Source organism: Peromyscus maniculatus, chromosome 11 (genome assembly GCF_049852395.1).
Source record: "Peromyscus maniculatus bairdii isolate BWxNUB_F1_BW_parent chromosome 11, HU_Pman_BW_mat_3.1, whole genome shotgun sequence".
Lineage (NCBI taxonomy): Eukaryota > Metazoa > Chordata > Mammalia > Rodentia > Cricetidae > Peromyscus > Peromyscus maniculatus.
This window is the reverse complement of record NC_134862.1, coordinates 71468202-71488467: the sequence shown is the minus strand read 5'-3', so window position 1 is coordinate 71488467 and position 20266 is coordinate 71468202. Positions and strand designations below refer to the sequence as shown.

At 41.0% G+C, this 20266-nt stretch overlaps 1 protein-coding gene across 8 annotated transcripts in view; it reads left to right on the top strand.

Moving 5' to 3' along the window:
• The window catches only part of Dnm3 (dynamin 3), a 495138-nt gene that overhangs the window by 119546 nt on the left and 355326 nt on the right, over positions 1–20266 (top strand). For all 8 annotated transcript variants that reach the window (XM_076547837.1, XM_076547834.1, XM_076547833.1 and 5 more), the window contains exons 3-4: positions 12006–12155; positions 13168–13371. In XM_076547837.1, the coding sequence (XP_076403952.1) occupies positions 12006–12155; positions 13168–13371 (354 nt within the window). The remainder of the gene's footprint in view (positions 1–12005; positions 12156–13167; positions 13372–20266) is intronic.

Genomic DNA, 20266 nt, shown 5'->3' with positions numbered 1-20266 from the left:
TCACATGCCTTGTGTTAGCTTTCTCTATGTAGAGTAAAATGGAGTTAAAATGGGAATAGGGCTTAAAAACCAAAGCACTGTTACTTGAAGAATGGCTCAGTAATTAAGAGCACTGCTCTTGCAGAAGACTGGGGTTTGGTTCCCAGCACCCATATGATGGCTTGAGACCTTCTCTAATTCCAATTCCAGGGGATCCAGTGTTCTCTTCTGGTCTCTGTAGGCACTACCTTTCCATGGTGCACTTACCCACATGCAAGCAAATCACTCATTGTGCAGAAAATAAAAATAGTTAACTCTTAAAAATGCAAACTGCAAGAGCCCATTGTGGTGGTATTGTGTTCCCTAAAATATTGTGCACTCTAATAAACTTATCTGGGGTCAGAGACGGAACAGCCACAATATTAAACATGAGGATAGGCAGTGGTAACACACACCTTTAATCCTAGCATTCCAGAGGCAGAAATTCATGTGTTCAAGGATACAGCCAAGCATAGTGACTCACGCCTTTAATCCCAGAAAGCGAGCCTTTAATCCCAGGGAGTGGTGGTAGAAAGCAGAAAGGTATATAAGGCGCGAGGACCAGAAACTAGCAGCATTTGGCTGGCTAAGGTTTTGGCTGGTTAAGCTTTTAGGTTTTGAGCAGCCCAGTTCAGCTGAGAGCCATTTGGATATGAGGACACAGAGGCTTCCAGACTGAGGAAACAAGATCAGCTGAGAAGTTGGCCAGGTGAGGTTAGCTGTGGCTTGTTCTGTCTCTCTAACCTTCCAGTATTCACCCCAATAACTGGCCTCAGGTTTGATTTTATTAATAAGAACTGTTAAGATTTCTGCTACAACCCATGGCTATAAATCTGGCAACAAGGGAATAGACATAAGGAAATAAAAAACAGAATTAGACAAAGTATTTTATCACAAAAGTCATCGAAATAACAATAAATGCTTAGATTACACATAGAGCACTATTATTACTGGAGACTATACATCGCATAACTGCTTTCTATCAATTCCAATAGTAATAGAACTGATTCTCTCTTTTCAGTATCTTTTAGTGCTATTGAATATTTTCTTCTTGAGGTTTACTCTATTTTTCAGACTTCCATGGTGACAAATAATGCATGTTGTCCCATTTGGCCTCTCTATCAGCTTTGCGAGCACAATATCTTCTACCTGACCTTGAAGGTCACCTGCCTAAGGCTCTTCTGGTGTCATTTAATACTCACCCTTTGACAACCTTCACCACTCCGTGGCTTCAGTTAGTCTGTGGCTCTCACAGTTATGGCTCTTGGGCTAAAATGCCAACTTTTCTTTTTGTTGTTTTCTTTTTTTATTTAAGAAAATGTTTTTATTAATGTTACATACCAACTATAGATTCCCTTCTCATCCCTCCTCCAGTCCCCCCACCCCAGCTTTCCCCTTCCCAATCCTCTCCTCTGAAAGGGTAAGGCCTCCCATGGGGAGTCGGCAAAGCCTAGTACATTCACTTGAGGCAGGATCAAGCCCCTCCCCCTACATCAAGGCTGAGCAAGGTGTCCCACCATAGGGAATGGGCTCCAAAAGAGCCAGCTCATGCACCAGGGATAGATCCTGATTCCACTGCCAGGGACCCCTCAAACAGACCAAGCTACACAACTGTCTCCCATATGCAGAGGGCCTAGTCTGGTCCCATGAAGGCTCCATAGCTGTTGGTCTAAAGTTTGTGAGTTCTCATGAGCTTGGTTTAATCGTCTCTGTAGATTTCCCCATCATGATCTTGACCCCTTTGCTCATATTATCCCTCTCTATTCTTTTCTACTGGAATCCCAGAACTCAGCCTGGTGCTTGGCTATGGATCTCTGCATCTGCTTCCATCAGTTACTGAATAAAGGCTCTATGATGACAGGGTATTCACCAATCTGATTACTGCCAGTTCAGGCACACTCTCCACTATTGCTAGTAGTCTAATCTGGGGTCATCCTTGCAGATTCCTGGGAATGTCCCTAGCACCAGGTTTCTCCCTAACCCTACAATGTCTCTCTCTATCAAGATATCTCTTTCATTGTTCTCCCACTCTGTTCCTCCCCCAGCTCGATTATCCCATTCTCTCATGTTCTCATCCTCCCTCCGCTCCCCTCTATTGCACCCCCTCGTCCCCAGTTTACTCCAGAGGTCTCATATATTTCTCCTTCCCAGGGTGATACCACTCTTGGGCATATACCCAAGGCATGCTCAATCATACCACAAAGATAGTTGCTCAACTATGTTCATAGCAGCATTATTTGTAATAGCCAGAACCTGGAAACAGATGGGCCCCTCAACTGAAGAATGGATAAAGAAAATGTGGTACATATACACAGTGGAGTATTACTCAGCTGTAAAAAACAATGACATTATGAATTTGCAGGTAAATGGATGGAACTAGAAAATATCATCCTGAGTGAGGTAATCCAGACTCAGAGAGACAAACATGGTATGTACTCACTCATAAGTGGATATTAGATGTAAAGCAAAGGATAACCAGACTACAACCCACAGCTCCAGAGAAGCTAGCTAACAAGGAGGACCCTAAGAGGGACGCATGGAAAATACCAACTCTTATTTTTAACTGATTATTTAAAAGTCTACCTGGATATTTAAAAAAGGAATAACTCAGTATCAATATACCAGAAGCCAAATTTGAGATTGTTTTTCCATTTACAAACCTCAAGCCTTGTCCCACATTTATTGATTGACTCGCTGTTTTCACTCTGTTTATCTATCAGTTCAACAAATATCTATGATTACACAGTAGGTGTATTTCATTGGTGCCACTGGGGAAAGAGCGCAGATAAGACCAATAATGTTTCTAGTTCTCATGGAGTTTATATTGTAGTAGATGAAGACACCCAATAAAAGTGAACAGAAACAAACAACACTACTTCACATTATGACCATGTGTACCAAGAGAATAAGTTGGGTAATGCGATGGAGTGTGACTTCATTTAGCCCGGTCAGGGAAGCCTGTCTAAAGAATTAACGTTTTGAATGAGGAACAAATGATGCTAAGGACCCACATGTGCATAGGTCTGGAAGAAGAACATTCCTGAGGAAGAGCATCTTGTAGAGAGTCCCTGATCTCCAGATGCTGAGTTGAGAATGGACTGAGTGGAAGAGGAGTGGGCTCAGAAAGAGCATTAGGCGGCCTGTATGGCAGTCCAGGATGGAGGAGGAGTCAGCTTAGAAGCTTGGTAGCAGTGGAATATGAGGAAGTGCTTGGGAGAGAGCTGAGGAAAAGCAAGGAATACGAGCAGGGCTCTGGGAGCGATTCAGATGTGGACACATTCAGATGTTGGCTGGAGAGGAACTCATGAATGATGAGAGGTTGGGGCAATGGGAGTCAAGAATTGAGTTTTATGTGGGGTCACTTTGAGAAATCTATTAGTCCAATGAAAAATGCCAACCATAAAATTAGACACAGAAAAGAGTGGAAGTCAAGCAAGAGCTGAGGCTGGAGAAATGAATTTAGGACACACACACATATACATATATATCCATACAAGTACATACACACATTTGTCTGTGCATGTGCATGTGCATGTCATGTATACATTTCCAAGGCTCTGAGATTAGACGAAATCACCTAGTGGAAGGACAGTAATAACAAAGGTGAGAAGAAGTTCAAGAGGGAAGCCGGGACGCTGACTTCTAAAAGTATGAAGCACAGAAAAATGTGAGCTATGGACAGTGATCTGGGTTAGTCGCCAAGCAGGCAGAGTGGGGACAATAAAGTCAGGAGAAGGGCTGGGGAGATGGCTCAGAGGTTAAGAGCACTGGCCGTTCCTCCAGAGGCCCTGAGTTCAATTCCCAGCATGGTGGCTCACAACTATCTGTAATGAGATCTGGCTCCCTCTTCTGGCCTGCAGGCATACATTTAAACAGGACACTGTATACATAATAAATAAATAAATAGATAAATAAATAAATAAGAACACTTAAAAAATAAGTAAAGTCAGAAGAAAAGGCTATCTTGGGGAAGAGAGGGACAGTCCTGTCAGATGCTGTTGAAGCTTGCAATAATCACCATGTTTCTTGGTGTGCTGCTTCTGGTTTTAGTATTTGGAATGTGATTTAGTGCGTGCATTTTTCACAAATAATAGAAATAGGAATTTCTATTACATGATTTCTATTCCATTTTTAAAGCTTCCTTGGCGGCGGCAGGGAGGGGGAGGTTGTATCGCTAACCCCACCTACTTAAGAATAAGTTGCTTATTATTAGCTTGTAACTGCATAATTGAGAAAGGAATACCCCATAGCAGTCCCTTACCTGTGTTTATTTCTGTGAAGTACTGTTCTTGGTCTCCTACACCAGAACCATGCCAGTTCTGCAGAGACACTGAGCCCAGACATGCTGGCTCCACCCCACCCAGGCTCTAGAACCAGCTAGCCTTTAGGAAATACAGCTGGCAAGGTCACTGTTGAGCACTGAGGTGGCATTGCTATTAATCTTGAGCCTGAGTGCTGTTCACCTGCTTTTAGTTCAGCCTGACCTCTGACGACTGAATTCACATCTTGGTTTTCTCCTTGTTACCATCTAGTTCACTTGGGGGTCTTGAGTTCTGTTTCAATTGCCTACTTGCCTCCTGATAGTAGTAGGCTCTGGATACTACTGATCTCTGTGTCTGGTCCCTGATTCTTGCTCGGTTGAGACTTATCGTCTATGAAAGCTTGGCTCTCCTTACTCCCACCCTGCACCAGTATTTTAAACCCCTCTATTGGGAACTTTGCTTTTCACCCATTAATGATTCTCTGAGGTGTTTTTTCTTTCTTTCTTTTTTTACCCCGCAACTTTAGACTCCCCCCCCCCCATGCTAAACTTTCCTTTGTTTACCTTAGCAATACAATTGAGTTCTGCTTAGGATCTGGGTCCTACGCATCTAATTAACCCACCATTCTAGCCCATTACCTTCACGCCTGGTTAAAAACATTGCTTTTTAAAACTGCCATTCCTAAATGGTATATGCAAAGTAGCTTCCTTTAAAGGAGGAGGAATTCTGCAGGTGTTCATTAACTGTACTAGGAACTAGGGAAGGACAGAGGCATACAATATAGCCTCTGCCTTTGAGGAAATATGTTCAAAAGTAGAGTCATACAAAAGGTGCTCTTTACGTTCAGAAACCCAAACTAATTGTCTTGTGAATGTTTCTAGCTTATGTGACGCACACATTCTATTTTCACGGGAGCCCTTGGCTCATCAAATCACATTATTAGAATGTTTCTCTTTTTTCATTTTTATTAAGATTTTTTTTTCATTTTACACACCAATCAGAGATCCCCCTCTTCCCTCCTCCCGCCCCCTAGATTATTTCAAAACTAAAATACCAAGGACCATAGCTCTCAGAATAAAGGTTGATGAGAGATTGTAGGCTGGTTCTCCATAACTGCTGCTTTCTAGTTAACCTTGAGTAATTGAAACATACACATGTTTTCCCAGTGGAAGGGGCATATTGGAAACATTGAAATTCTTATGGTCATGCTGTGCTTTTCTCGGATGATTGGAACGATGCCCAGGCATAAGCCGCCTCATCTTCCCCCACACAATTTGTCAGTTGTTTAACCTGGCATAGTTTGTTTTTTCATTTTCAGTCAAAACGACAGTGCTAATTGTTGTACAGGAAACTAAAACTAAAAGAGCCATAGCTCTGTTTTTAAGAATACTCTTCCCATTGTTACTATTATTAATCATCATCATCATCATTGTGATTTGCTATAAAGTGCATCTTATTGTTGCTTCAGTATAGGCTGCTCTAACATTCCGAAAACAGGAAAGGCATTTAAAATGAAGGGTTCTTCTGCTCTGTGTAACTGGAGATGCTGTGAGGACTTTTGTAAGACAGGTTATACTGCCCCCAATTAGAATTTCATGATGTGTTCCCAGGCTTTCAGGCTGATGTGCACACAGCCTTCATCTTTGACGTCAGCCCATTGGTTAAAATACTGAATGCACTGTCTGTTCAGATCGATCCTGGCATTGTTGGAGAAAAAGACCGTTTCGTGGAACAGCCTTGGGAGTGAAAAGAACACTGGGGATGTAGCAAGAGAGCTCATCACTGGAAACCGTGCTGCTTTGAGAGAGAATGCATTACAAAATCATAAAGTGAGATTGTGCCTTGTTAGTCTTTCAAGCAAAATAGTTTACCATTGTATACAAGAGTCACAGAAGACAGGCTTTTGCCAGGTGCTTTAAGTCTCACTATTCAGTAGCTCAAAAACCTATTCTATGGAGTTTCTCCTAGTCAGCATTAGAATTGTTTTCATGCCCGTACTCATATGAACCTTCTTTCCCTGAGTAGTGCAATAGTTTTGTCATAACCCTCTCTGAGCTTTTCATATACTTGTATTTTGGACAACAGGGAGGTAAACATTTAAGACTTTGCATTACTCACTAGAATTTTCTTGGGAATTGTGATGCTTTCTGTTGGCTGCTGTTCCCCCTTCCTAGTGCCAGTGGTCAAGTGTGAACAGAAACGTTCACACTGCCTCTGCTCTCTACTCACATATGGTCTGCCTGCTGGGCGCGGACATCCCTTAACAGCACTGGGCAACTTGATTTGCTGCTGGAAGAACTCAGCTGTTGAGCATTCTAAGCCCATGGCTATGAACTGCAGTTATGGGAACCATGTTTTTTTCTAGTGAGAAAGTGGGACATGTGTCTGACAATCCTCACCATATGGTTAGATATGAAGGGATGCCGACCTGTGAGTCTCCGATGGAAGTAGAGGACGTATTATAGATAGCTTCTTTCTGACAGATCAGCTCTGCTGGCCTTAACTGAATATTCCAAACAGTTAAGCGTCAATTCTTTCCATCCTGTAAGATTTGGCTCCATAGAAAAATTAAGTGTATTGTAACCCCGACCCCACCAGTTTTCTAAAATGCTAGGCAGATCTGAGCCCAGAGATAGATAGAGATTAAGTCCAAATTTGCATCCTTGCTGTGGTTATTTTCTTTTACTCATTTAGAATCCTTCTACGGGTGGCTGGTAAGTGTGTGCTCACTCACTGTCTGTCTTTCTCTCTCTTTTAGCAATTTATGCTGTTGTAGAAATACTATTATTGTACAAACAATAACCAATGAAAATATATGTAGAATTATTTATTTTTTAAATTTAGTTTATTTAATATTTAAGATTTATTTTTATTCTTTGCATGTATGTATGTATGTACAACATCAATGCATGTTAATGCAAGAAGAGGGTGCTATATCCCTTGCAACTGTAGTTACAGATAGTTGAGTTGCCACGTGTATGCTGGGAATTGAACCCTGGTCCTCTGCAAGAGCAGTATGTGTTCTTAACCATTGAGCCATCTCTCTAGTCCATTAAAAAGGAAAAAAAATATTTTAACATTTATTTATTTAGTGTGTGTGTGTGTGTGTGTGTGTGTGTGTAGGTCAGAGGATAATTTGTGGGAGTAGGTTCTCTCCTTCTCCCATGTGAATTCCAGGATCAAACTCAGGTTGTCAGCCTTGGTGGCACTGAGCCTTATTGCTGGCCCCGGGAATGTTTTTAAAGCCATTGACTTCAGACAAGTATGACAAGTTCTCACCCTCCCGGTGGGTGTCACACCCTCCCATCACTGTCACTCCAGCCTCTTCTGGTTCTTTCACAGATGTGCTGGAGGGTTTGTCTTTTTCTTCCTGGCCTCCAGTTGTCTTCTCCCTAAGACATGGCTTCACTGTCTGTCACCTCGCACTCTTACATTGTCACCTCTCCTGTAATGCTGACTTACACGCTGTGAGTTTGCTTGTATTACAAGGAGCTCTCTTGACTTCACATGCCAGGTCTCTCTCTCTCTTATGACAAAACTCCTTAAAAGTGTTGCTGATCATCGGTCTCTATTATTAACTGGCTTCTCAGTTTCCTATGATCCTAATCCCACCATCCTTTCTTCCTTACCTTTCTCCACTTACCGACTCCCTGAAGGGCTGAATGGAAGATCTACTTCCTTCAGGACATACTCCTTACTGGACTTGAGCTCGCCTCTCCAGGGTTTTCTCTGACCACTCCACCTCGTTTCCTGATTACCGCACCTAGGCCCAGCGCTCTGAGCCTTTCCTAACTCTCCCACTGCCTGCCTGAATGTTACGACTTCCAAATATCTATTTATCCAGCTCAGACTTCTCCCTGCGTGAAAGACTCCAGGAACGTAGCCCCAGAGGCATTTCTGTGCTCATTAGAAAAAGCCACGTTTTCCCCCCTGCAAGCACTTGACTGCCATCTTCTGGGAAGTTAGCAGAGTCCACATACACTAGACTAAACAGCCAGCATTTGGTGTGTGTGTGTATGTAGGTGAGAGACTCTGTGCTGGGATGGGTGTACAACTCAGTGAGTCCCCACCCAAAATCCCGATTCCTGCCCCCTTCCTCATCCCACCACAACCTCTTCCTTTTAGTCTCCTCTACTTCAGAACGATTCTGATTACTGAGGTTTAATCCTATGAAGCTACTGTCAGCACCTTTCCCCCCACAGCCCCCCTTAAACCCATCAGTAGATCCTGTTTATTTTTCCTTCTAAGTATATTAGAATTCACCCATTTCTCAGCACTTCACTTGGGTGCCTCTACTCCAAGCCCCTTCAACTATGACTTGGATTATTCTAGCATTAGCTTCCTCTAGATCCCCAATTATCTGTCCCAACACAGTAGCCAGTGTTAATAATCATTTCAATCACATTATGTTTTCTTCCTAACCCCCTCCCTCTGTAGTCTACCGTTTTACTTGGGGTGAGAACAGAAATATTTAAAATGGCTCTCCATCCTCCAACCTGTCCCTATCTCGGCCATATTGGTCTTCTCATTCCTCCTCCTCAAGCCCAGCATGCTCTGCCTCCAGGCACTCTGTCCCCATGCTCTTATACACAGAGATACCTGCTCCTTCCTCTTCTTCAGTCTTTGTTCAGAGACTTTCTTTTTCTTTTTATCACATCAAAGAAGCCTTACTCAAACAAACAAAACATGACTCCAGAATCTCCCCCCACCCAATATCTAGTACCCCTGTCATTTTATTGTCGCTGCAACCCTTATCATCGGGCATGTGCTCATTGTTACTATGTAACTTCATTAGATATCAACTTTGTGAGCCACCAGACTTCTCTTTCCCTCTATTAAATCCTAGTTTCTACAAGTAGATTTTGATGAAGATTCGTCAAATAACTAAATAAATAAAGACAACTCCGAATCCATTTGTGAGACATAGAGGTTTCCGATGATCCTGCACACATAGACTCTCCAAGTTCCAGGAGTCCAGGAGCTAATTTAAATCTCATTGGCTTTACAACCTTCCTGAAGGACATCAGTGAGGTCCCTGCAGAGACAGCAAGTAGGTGCCATCTAGTGGCAGCAAAGGAAACCCCAATTCGTGCTACTGAATTTTTTGTCATTAAATTTTTATTAATTGAATGCTGACAATTTGACACAGTTACATAGTGTATTATAAACACATTCAATCCCCTTTGCTCTCTTTTGTCCCCTCACACCCCTAAAGACACCGTTCTTCTCAACTACTCCCTGTGTTTCATGTCGTATTTCTACACATAGGTCTCATGCAGCCGCCACGCTGCTGTTTCATGATTCCCCCAGCCATGTCATATCCAGAAGAGAGTGGTATTTAAGAACTTCCCAGTCCTCCAGCTTTCCTTCCCCCTTGGTCTTAGTGAGTGTGACTCAGTTTTCCCATTTAGGGCCAAGCACTCAACCAGTCATTTTCAGTAGATGATGTTGACCTGGAAATAAAGTTTTATTTCTTTTAGCTTACTTCCTCCCCACCTCTCTACTGTGTTTGGGGATCAACTTGCCTGTGCTCAACATCTATACATCATTGCACTAGATCCTGAGCCCTTTCTATTATTAATTTTTATTTTTTTTTTGAGATCCAATTTTCTTTTCTTTCTTTTTCTTTTCCTTTTTCTGCACATTGAATCCTCACATTCCTCCAAGTTGCATGGATAATGAAATGAAGACCCATTCTGATGAATTATATTCTGATACCAAAGGCAGGTAGTAGAGTAAAACTAGGAAAATCAGGCCAGGTATTGAGGTGATCTCTCTAGGGCAGATCCCTGAAGCCTGATGAACTAATAATACTGTGTGTACACCAGCATCAAAAGGATGAGCTGTCAGAGTTAGCTCAGGATGCTGCAGAGAGTGGGACTGGTTATTATGTGGAGAACCTAAGAAGAAGAGAGAAATCGTGGCTCTACATCTCGATAGGAAAGATGGCAATTCTGCTAGTCTGTGACTGTCACACTCTGACATTTGGAAAGCTAGGTCCTTTCAGAACATCGATGCCTTGAAGCAGGACTCCAGTCCACTTCAGGTGTCTTTGTCCTTTTCATTACCCTAGCTGGGGTGGAGCTGGGAGATGCTTGTCTGCTGGTAGGAGACTGGAACAGTGGTCAGAGAAGCAAGGGCAGGTGATGAGAGTCCCAGGAAGGAGGTGACCTCTGCGTGTGGACGCTCAGATTAATCCCTGGTCCTTTGTTTGTGAAGCACTAGGAGGCAATGGCCGAAACAATGGAACAAGATAAGGAAGCTGATTTTATGTCAGCATAAAGAATTATTTTCCAATTAAAACTGATTGTTAAACCCTCAAATCAGAGGTCAAATCTTTAGTTTGTCATCAGTGAATGGGCTCAAGCAGAGGTTTCTGCCAGGGATTTGTTGACATAGTTAAGATTCTGATTTCTTCTTTCTTCCCATACGGCATGAAATTCTCCCCACCCTTCAGTCCTCTCTTCCTACTCCATTTCTAATCCTTTTCCACTTCTCTATCTCTGCATGTCCTAGCATGTAGAGTGCTGACCGGTACCTCCTCCACGAAGCCTGTGTTAACTTTGTGATCTAATCTGTGGCTCCTCAAGTCAATGCTAAGGTGCTTGGTGCAGAGGGGCCGCACTCTAAAACCATGTGCCCCTTGGCTTTGGCCGATTTTATTGGTTGAATTTTCAATGTCTACAGTGAGGAATGTAGAAAGGCTGCCAGTCCTTTTCTCAACTATCCATTGGGAGCAAGAGGCTCATCCTTGTTGTATGTTTGATAGAGCAGTTCTTCAGCTTGGAGAAATAAAAATATCTGCCCCAAATTGTTTACTATTGTGACTATTGTAAAGTTTTGGTTTCATAGATATCTATAGATGTGGGTATCAAAATTGATAGTATAGTGGCTGGGAGGCCATGGCATGTCTCTGTAATTCCACTACTTAGGAGGCCAAGACAGGAGTTCGAGACCAACCTGGGATATATAGCAAATTCCAGACCAGCCTGGACTATATAGCCAGATATTGCCTCACAAAAAAAAAAAAAAAAAAAAAAAAAGAAAGAAAAGAAAGGGAATAAAAGAAAACAAAATGCCAACCAATCAACCAAACAACCCCTCCACTTTTTTTGTTATTTATATAGTTATTTTAGGATTATTTCTTCTGCCTACATAGTAATTTTTTGACTGTTGGCAAGTGCTTTTGATCTAATACTGCATCTATTTTTCTCTTGAGAAAATTTCTACTTATACAAGTTGATGTGATATTTTGAATAGTATGTTGCTAAATCTAAAACACTGCATTGAAAAAGAATTGAGCAAAAACTGTTTCCAAGTTACCTAGCTTCTGAAGATGTAGTGTGTAACTAGCATTCCATCCTAATGAAATGGTGATGTTGCAAAAGGAGGTGTCAACAGTACAGTGTTAGTAGGTAGGCCTATGCACCCCAAACCTACAGTCTTTAATAACAGGGTGCCATTTATTTTTTGTTTTATCATTTAGGCAGCCACAATTATTTTTTTTTATCCTTTGGTAGGCTTGATGGCTTAAGGACTTAATTCTTATCTGAAACTTAGCAAATTTGATATTTTTAGAGAATCATCAGTCTTGGTAACTGCTGAGTTGTTTTGGTAGCTGAGGAACAACATTGGTAATTTGATTTGTTCTTAAATAAAATATTGTTTCCTTGATGTAAACCTGACATAAATCCATGCATTTCTTTGTTTCTTTGTTTGTTTTAGAATATGCTGAGTTTCTACATTGCAAAGGGAAAAAATTTACAGATTTTGATGAGGTTCGCCATGAGATTGAAGCAGAAACAGATCGAGTGACGGGAATGAATAAGGGCATCTCCTCCATACCCATCAACCTCCGAGTCTATTCTCCACATGGTAAGTGCAATGTTCAGATTCAAAAGATTCTTCTCAAGCATTTTTCACTAGACAAATTCACATTCATTGGAGAATAAAGCAAACAGTGCGGGTCTCTGGGATGTTTGGGTCACGCTGCCGGTGGTGAAGTTCAAAGAATTATTTAGAGAGTGGCAGGAGGGGAGTGATAACATTGTAATTGATTTGGGAATTGAGAAGAATTCCTTTTTAAAAAAATTATGAACTCTCAGGAATCAGAAAATGGGCACATGAAAACTTACTTTGTTATTATTATTATTATCTTTAGTCTTTGCCAAAAATTTTTAGAGGTATGTGGTTGAGTCCTCCCGTGTTGATCTCCCTGTAATTATTTTGTATTTCTGTTTATTTTATTCCTGAGGAACCAAGTGTTACTTTTATCCCTAGACAGTCATAATAAATTCCTAGGGACTTGATGCCTACCCCTGGGAGACAGTAGTTGAGTTGAACTGGAGTCGCCTTGCCACTGATGCGTGTACAGCCCACTCACTCCACTCAAAGCACTGCGAATGGCCCTCAGCTTCCCCACAGGCTAAGTGGCTAACCTTCTGTGAACAACATACGATGCTTTCAGAGAGGAAGGGCAACTGTTACCCTGAGAATTTTCATACCACTTGAAGGCGATGCACAAGACTGGCAGACAGCATATGCATGTATTGTTCAGTGTTTTAATTATAGCTGCGTAGTTATGACAGTCAGGGGATGACAGCTCTCTCAGCAAACTGGTAGGCATGTAAATCAATGCCTTTCAGATTATGTTAAGATGATCATTTGGCTTAGCTCAGTCATGTAAAAATAGAGAAAACTAGCAAACCCATTTGGTATTCAATGCTATTCCTTCTCCTCACTTGTGATGGAGTCATTCACATACACAACACGTAAAGCTGAGCTAAGTGGCAGATGATGCAGCCACCTAGGATGTCTTTTAGACAACCTTGTGGGTATCTTTTGAACTGAAGGAATCTGTATGACTCTCCCATTCTTTCCCACACAGTGTTAAATCTAACGCTAATCGACTTACCTGGAATAACGAAAGTGCCCGTGGGAGACCAGCCACCAGATATTGAGTATCAGATCAGAGATATGATTATGCAGTTCATCACAAGGGAGAACTGTCTGATTTTGGCTGTCACCCCAGCTAACACTGATCTTGCAAACTCGGATGCACTGAAGCTAGCAAAAGAAGTTGATCCTCAAGGTAAGTGTGTGACCATTATGATGAGGAGGAATCATTGAAGAGTTTGGGTCATATTTACAGGTAGCCCAAATTCTCATGACTTGATTTCATAAAATTCCACAAGGTTAGTATATGTAAATACTTTATAGTTCCGGGGCCGAACTAAGGAATACAGTCAAATGCCACATAATTAAAAATAACATTAAATGAAATCCAAGAACATAGACACTTTCAAATCTCATTGAATGTTTATTTTTAAAGGTTAATAAAATAAATTTCTGCAATAGCAGAATTCCATTTATTTAGTTATTATAGGAAGTACCAAATGTCTCAATTAGAACACTTTCTATTGTCTTTTGTTTACTATTTCTTGGAAATGGGAAAAGTTTAAAAAAACAAGCATAATAGATTAAATAGTTTGTATTTATCTGATATATATATATATATATATATATATATATATATAATAAAATCATGGATTTTTTTCTTGTTATTTACATGTCAGAATCCAGAAACATCTCTTCTTTATGATGTTTTAATTTTCCCTTTCTCTGAGTTGAGAAATGATCTTTCTTCAAAGACCTTATTGGCACACCCTGGTGTGTGTGTATGTGTGTGTGTGTGTGTGTGTGTGTGTGTGTGTGTGTAAAGAAATAATCAAAGATTCTCAGATGTGTGCTTTTAGCATGGAGGTGCATGGTCCTTAACTCTCTCAACTTTAGGACTTCTAGCTTTTGTTACGATTAATTTTCCCCATTTATTTAATCCCTTTGTTTTTAATCCTTACTATTTCTTATTCTCTCCTTTGAACTGTTTCTCTTCTACATACATTTCTCGGCCTTTTTTGTTCTACACATTTGCATGATTGATTCAACTAGATTCTCTCCTCTAATTAATTCTTCATTTATGATAGAATTTTTGAAGTTCCGAGAGCATTTTCTTATTTTATTAATGTTATTTTTGTTTTACAAATAGCAGGCTGCTCTTGGTTTCCTGAGAGCAATGATTAAGGATTGTAATTAGAACTTTTCAGATTCTTCTTTTATAATGCACTTAATCTCATAGTGCATTGTTTTCTGGTTGCCTTGGTCTCTGTCTTGGATACTAGAGACCTCTGTCAAATGTGTAATGACTTTCTGTTACTTGTCCATTGATAAGAGTGGAACACTGATGCGTATGCAAGATTGGGATCCATTGGTTAGTAGGCTTTACCTTCAGCAATCAGGCTGTGACCTGGCCATTTTTGCTAGTAGAATTTGTGAGCTGCTAGAATGGATATTTTCTTTTGAGATGGTCTAGGGTAGGCCGTATGCCCAATGTATTTGAAGCCAAGAGGAAGAGCACACTGGTAGGGTGGAAGGGAAGTAGTTCTCATCACGATGTGTAATATATAGACTTTAATTAATCTCTCTGATTTCATATGACATCACCTAAGGTCTGAGTCTGAAGATGATCAACTCAGCTTCTTCTAAAGCAATCTTAAGTACTCTGCTGAGATTGAGGAAGGGTACCTGTGCATTATGTGAGAGGGAGGAAAGGTTTGGAGCTCTCACAATGTCCTGAATGAGCCAGTTTTCTTATTTTTCAGTTCCATCTATGCTCCTGGTTATCCAATTCTGGAGCTTTTTTCAAGTTCTGAAATAATAATTGGTTTGCTTCTGTTTGTTTTTTCAATACCTTGAGATGAGAGCTTAGAACAATGCAGATGTTCTATCAATGCCCAGAAATGGATCCACACCAGTGCCCCAGGAGAGTCAGATTGTAGATATAATGCACCTATCAAAATGATTCCATACCATGCCAGTCCACAGCCTTTTGTCTCCAAGAGGCAAGGCTATGCTTGTGTAGTTAGGGCACAGATAGTCCTTTCAATGTTGACTTTCACTGACTGTAGTGCCATTACCTTCTGCGAAACCCACATGTAATCAATCCAGACAAGGCTTCCAGCAGGAGTGAAGAGGAAGTCATACCTAGTCCCTGACTCCTCCTTCATTCTACCCTTCCATTTCTTAAAAAATTGGTTGGTTTCAATATGGCTTTCTATACACCTTGCTTAAGGTTAGCCCTTCCCTCTACACCTTTATTCTCCATGTTTAAGCCATTTTGCCCTGGGAACTCTGCCTGTCTACTTGCATTATTATTTATAATCTACTATCCTCCTCCCCAAGTCCCTTTCTTGTTTCCTGTCTTCTTCTTATGCTCCAAATTAAATACGTAAAACAAAAGATGAGCTAGGTGGGCATATGAGATAGAACACATGGACTTTTTCTCTCTGGGCCTGAGTTACATTCTTTAGTATAATTTTTTCCAGTTAGATGCATTTACATGCACATTTCATGATTTCATTTTTTGCAACTATATAGTGTTCTGTTATGTATATGTAACACATCTTTCTTATCCATTCATAAGTTTATGAGCATTTAGATTGATTTTGTTCATAGCTTTAGTGAATAGAGCAGCTAGTAAAAGAAAATACAATGATGAATTATGTGTTCCTTGTGCTGTTGTTGGGTTCCATGCTCTGCAAATGTTTGTTAGGTCTAGTTGAGTTTTAGATTTACTCTTTTCTTCTGGACCTTGTGTCTGGTATTCTCTTATTAAAAAGATGGTAGTAATACCTCCATTAGTGTTGAATTATCTATATTTTCCTTTAGCTATGCTAGTCCCCCCACCACCAGGGGTTTGCTATGTTTTTAGATGTATTTATAATAGTTATTTCTTCTTGATGGATTGCCTTTTATCATCATGTAATGTCCTCTAGAAACTTTATCTTGTTTCATATTTGTTCCCCCCTAGTTCCATGTGGCTGATGTTTAACTCTCTGTTCTTTACGTTCAATTGTTTTAGTCATTTTGGAACCCAATGTATCTATTGTAAATAGTATATAGTTGGATCACAAATTTAGCTTCTTAATATGTTAAACATGTCTGCCCCTCCTGTCCCTGCAAGTTCCCCTTGGTCCCTACAAATCTCTTTCCCATATTCATGACCTTTTGTTTTAAGTCCTACCAAGTTTAGCCTGGGTTGCGTGTGTGACCACGGATTTGGGCCTCGCCACTGAAGCCTGGGGGACTCACCAGTGGACTGAGGACTGGATACAGAGCCTCTTCCTCTCTCATGGTCTGTCACATGCCAACATTTCAGCAGTGATGTTAGTTAGGGACCCTCTAAATGTTCTTCCATCCATGGCTAACTATTGCTGCTGCTGTGCATTCATGATTGGCATGACTGTGTTATGCTTAGAAGAAGGCATTGTCAAGCACTTCTGCCTGTCTTCCAACCCTTCCATTCTTTCTGGCTGATCAATGAGCCCTTGAAGGAGTAATAAAATCCACTTCGTTAATGTCTGCCTTTTGACTGGAGTGTTTATTTAAATTTGGTGTCACTACTCATAGCCTCAAATCTATGTTTGTCATTTTGTCTTTCTATGTATCCTATGTCTTGATGCTCTGAAATGTATTTCTTTATGTCACATTCCAGTTTCCAGGGCATCACTCCAGTTCCTTGTCATTCATTTACCTGTGTTTGAAGTTATTTTCTTAGTCATTGTTCTAAGAGTACTCTTAACATTAAATTATAGCAACTTTGTTTGGATCAATGTCAACTTAATTTTAACAGTACATTGAACTTCGCTGCTTTTTCTTAACAATGCTGGTCTTTTTCTAGGCACTTCAAGACGTTGTACATTACATACCCACCAACATAAATATATAACTGTTCCTTTTTATGGTGTCTTTCAAATAAGATATGGGAAGAAGTGTTACAAATAAGCAATGAAACAAACTTCTATTGCCTATCCAATTAGTAGTTATATTTTTCATTTATTTCATTGTGAGGATTTGAATTAGTATCTTCTCGAAGGTCTAGAATGTACTGAGGTCTGGTCTTCTAGCAAGAGATTCACTCTTATTTTGTTCATTTGGGAGTGTCTCACTTTTTTACTTTGAAAAAGAATTCTCAGTTGACTTTTTTATTATTCCATAACCATGATTTCTCCCACCGCCTTCCCAACTCTGTTTGTCAAAACTCAGCTGTTCTTCTTCTAAGAGTCAATGAGCATACTAGGTAGGTTTTGCTGTTTCCACGAGGCTCTCTTTGTCTCTGGTAGGTGGTGCTGACTGGTTTTATGTCAACACGACATAATGGAGAGGAAGGAACCTTAATGCCCCCATGAGTTGTGCCTGTAGACAAGTCAGTAGGGCGTTTTCTTAATTAGTGATCGATGGGAGGGTCCATCCCATTGTAGGTGGTACCTGGTGCTCCTGGATTCTATAGAAAGCAGGTTGGGCAAGCCTGTAAGCAGCACTCCTCCATGGCTTTTCTATCAGCTCCTGCCTTCATGTTCCTGCCCTGTTGGAGTTCCTGCCTGACTTCCTTCAGCGATGAACAGTGATGTGGAAGCACAAGCCAAATAAACCCTTTCCTCCCTAATTCGCCTGTGGCATGCTGTTTCATCACAGCATTAGGAACTGTAAAACATAGATTGATTTTATGTATCTAGTTAGGGATGTTATGGACTTTACTTGAAGTTTTTTGAGCCTCTTGGATGTGTAGATAAATATTTTCTATTAACTTTTAGAAATTCTTTAGACATTTGTTCAGCTGCTCCCCTCGCTTTTTTCTTCATTTCTTTTGAGACTCCGTTACACATCTGTTGGTGGTGTGATTGATAATGCCCATGACCTCTGACCCTCTATCTTTCTCCATTCTTTTCTTCAGACTGGGAGGAACAATCTCAGGTGACCTATATTCATGTTTGCTGATTCTTTAGTCTGTTCATATTGGCTATTGAATCTCTGTGGTGATTTTTTTTTAATATAATTATTCAGAAATTTTATAGCCAGAGCTTCTATTTGATTCCCCTTAAGTGGCCCTGCTGCCTATCACATAGGCAAAACCCAAGAATTGAAGAAATCTGAGAAGACACTGGATGAGCATCTAAAATATCTGTCTTCTATCTCATCTTTAGACAGCAGATCATATAGATAGAGGATACAAGGAAAGTCATTCCAAAGTTTAGGTCTACCCCTCCGTTCAGGTGGCCACTCACTCTTGCCTCTGAGATTCACTGTGCTGGCTCTTTTCTCTGTTTCCCCTCCTGACCTAGCCTGGTGTAGGTGGTGGTGATGGGAGATGCTGGGACGATGATGCTGGTTCACAGACATCAAGGCCTCTGAGTCTTGCAGTTTCTCCTTAGCCAGTCATTTGGATGACATCTAGGATGAAGATTAACTTTTAGCGAACAAACCATTATTAATGTTTACACATAGATTCCCTCCTAAAGAATGAAGCACAAATGCATCCTTTTAATATAGGCTATGCAGTGCCCCTGCCATTGGGCCCTTTCCATTGTTCTGCCCAAGGTTTAGATCAGTAGGAGAGAACTTGACCAGTGGACATTAGGCCTTGGTTTCAACTCCCAGCCATACACACACAAAATCCCTCTACTGATGCTCCATATTTGGCAAAACACCTTACCATGCTTTCTGTTAGCTCTTCAAATATGACTCCCTTTGTCCTTTGAACAAATTTAAACCAGTGTTCGTTAATATTAATGTCTGGATGTCTTCAGAAATAATCTCTATTAGCTGGTTATTTTCATGTGTATGAGTCATAATTTCTTCATGTGTATTTTTGTTGTGAGGATGAGATCTTTGTGTCAGGTAATTGGGCAGCACTCGGGGTCAGATCCTGCGGTCCCCCGCTCCCTGAGATTTTTGTTGCAGATGTCACTTGTTTGATTAGTACTTTTCCTGAACCAACATTCTCTGATGTACACAGCCACTCCAGTCTTGCTCAGTTCCCTTCACAGATGGCTCATGACTCTACAGCAATTGCCTTATATCAGCAAATGCCTTATATGCTGGCTTTTGCTGGAGGCCTCCCTGTATACAGCACCAGCGCTCCAAGTTTACGGCCCCACCTTTCCCTTCCCTTCCTGCTAATACAGAGCCCAGATAGGTGAAAATTCGCGTTTTTCCATTTCTGTTCTGACTATGTATAAACATTTTAAAAGGCCCCCCGTGAGCCCCTCATCCCAAACTGCAAGTTTTTGGGTAGCTGCTTCTGTGCCCCGCTTGTCCTCACTGCCTGAAGCAGCTACAGTGTTAAATAATGGCCACTGATTGTTTTTGACAAATGCTCCCTGGGGACAGAGGCCTTCCATGCCAAGTAGGCTCTGAGTCAGGTTAAATAAGGGATAGCTACACGGATGGCCAATGTTAGGGAATTGTTCTGCAGGTTAAATAATAGCAATTGTTTTGAAATTGTTTTTTCGGCACTTCCTGCCCCATCTGTCTCATCCAGGCTCACCAAGATGCCAGTTTTCACTCTGGTGGTGGAGGTTTTGGTTTTCAAGACGAATGAATACAAAGCAGGGGGCCGGGGATGGCACCAGGGCAGGTTGATACACCACCCAGCCTGTTGTTTTTAATTGAGATTCATCTGTTTTTCTGGGATAAATGCCCTTCAGATCATTGCAAGCCTGTCTTTAATTAACCAGCTTTGAAAAAGCCGATTCTGGCATTTTTGGCAATGTTCTTTCTTAGTGCTTCAGGAAAAATGGCCTTTTCAGAGGTATTTACTCCAGCATTCCCACGGACATCCTTCATTCTGCACAGTTGCAATAGCCAGAAGCTTTCTATGCAAAAGCCTCTGAGTTACATGGTGAGGACAGCCTAGTTGTGACATCTCTTCCCCTGTTGGCCCTGGGGGTTGGTTTGCTGGGCTATGGAAGTTCTCTCTCCTCACTGTGCCGTATATATCTTTTCTAAAAATTTGCTCTTGGCTAACTGAAAATGTTGACCTATTTAGACCACAAGGGACTTTTCTTTATTCAAGGATATCTGAACTAGAATTATATCAACCACGGCACAAAATTATACAGTTTTTTTTGAGAGGTAGTCTATTTTAGACA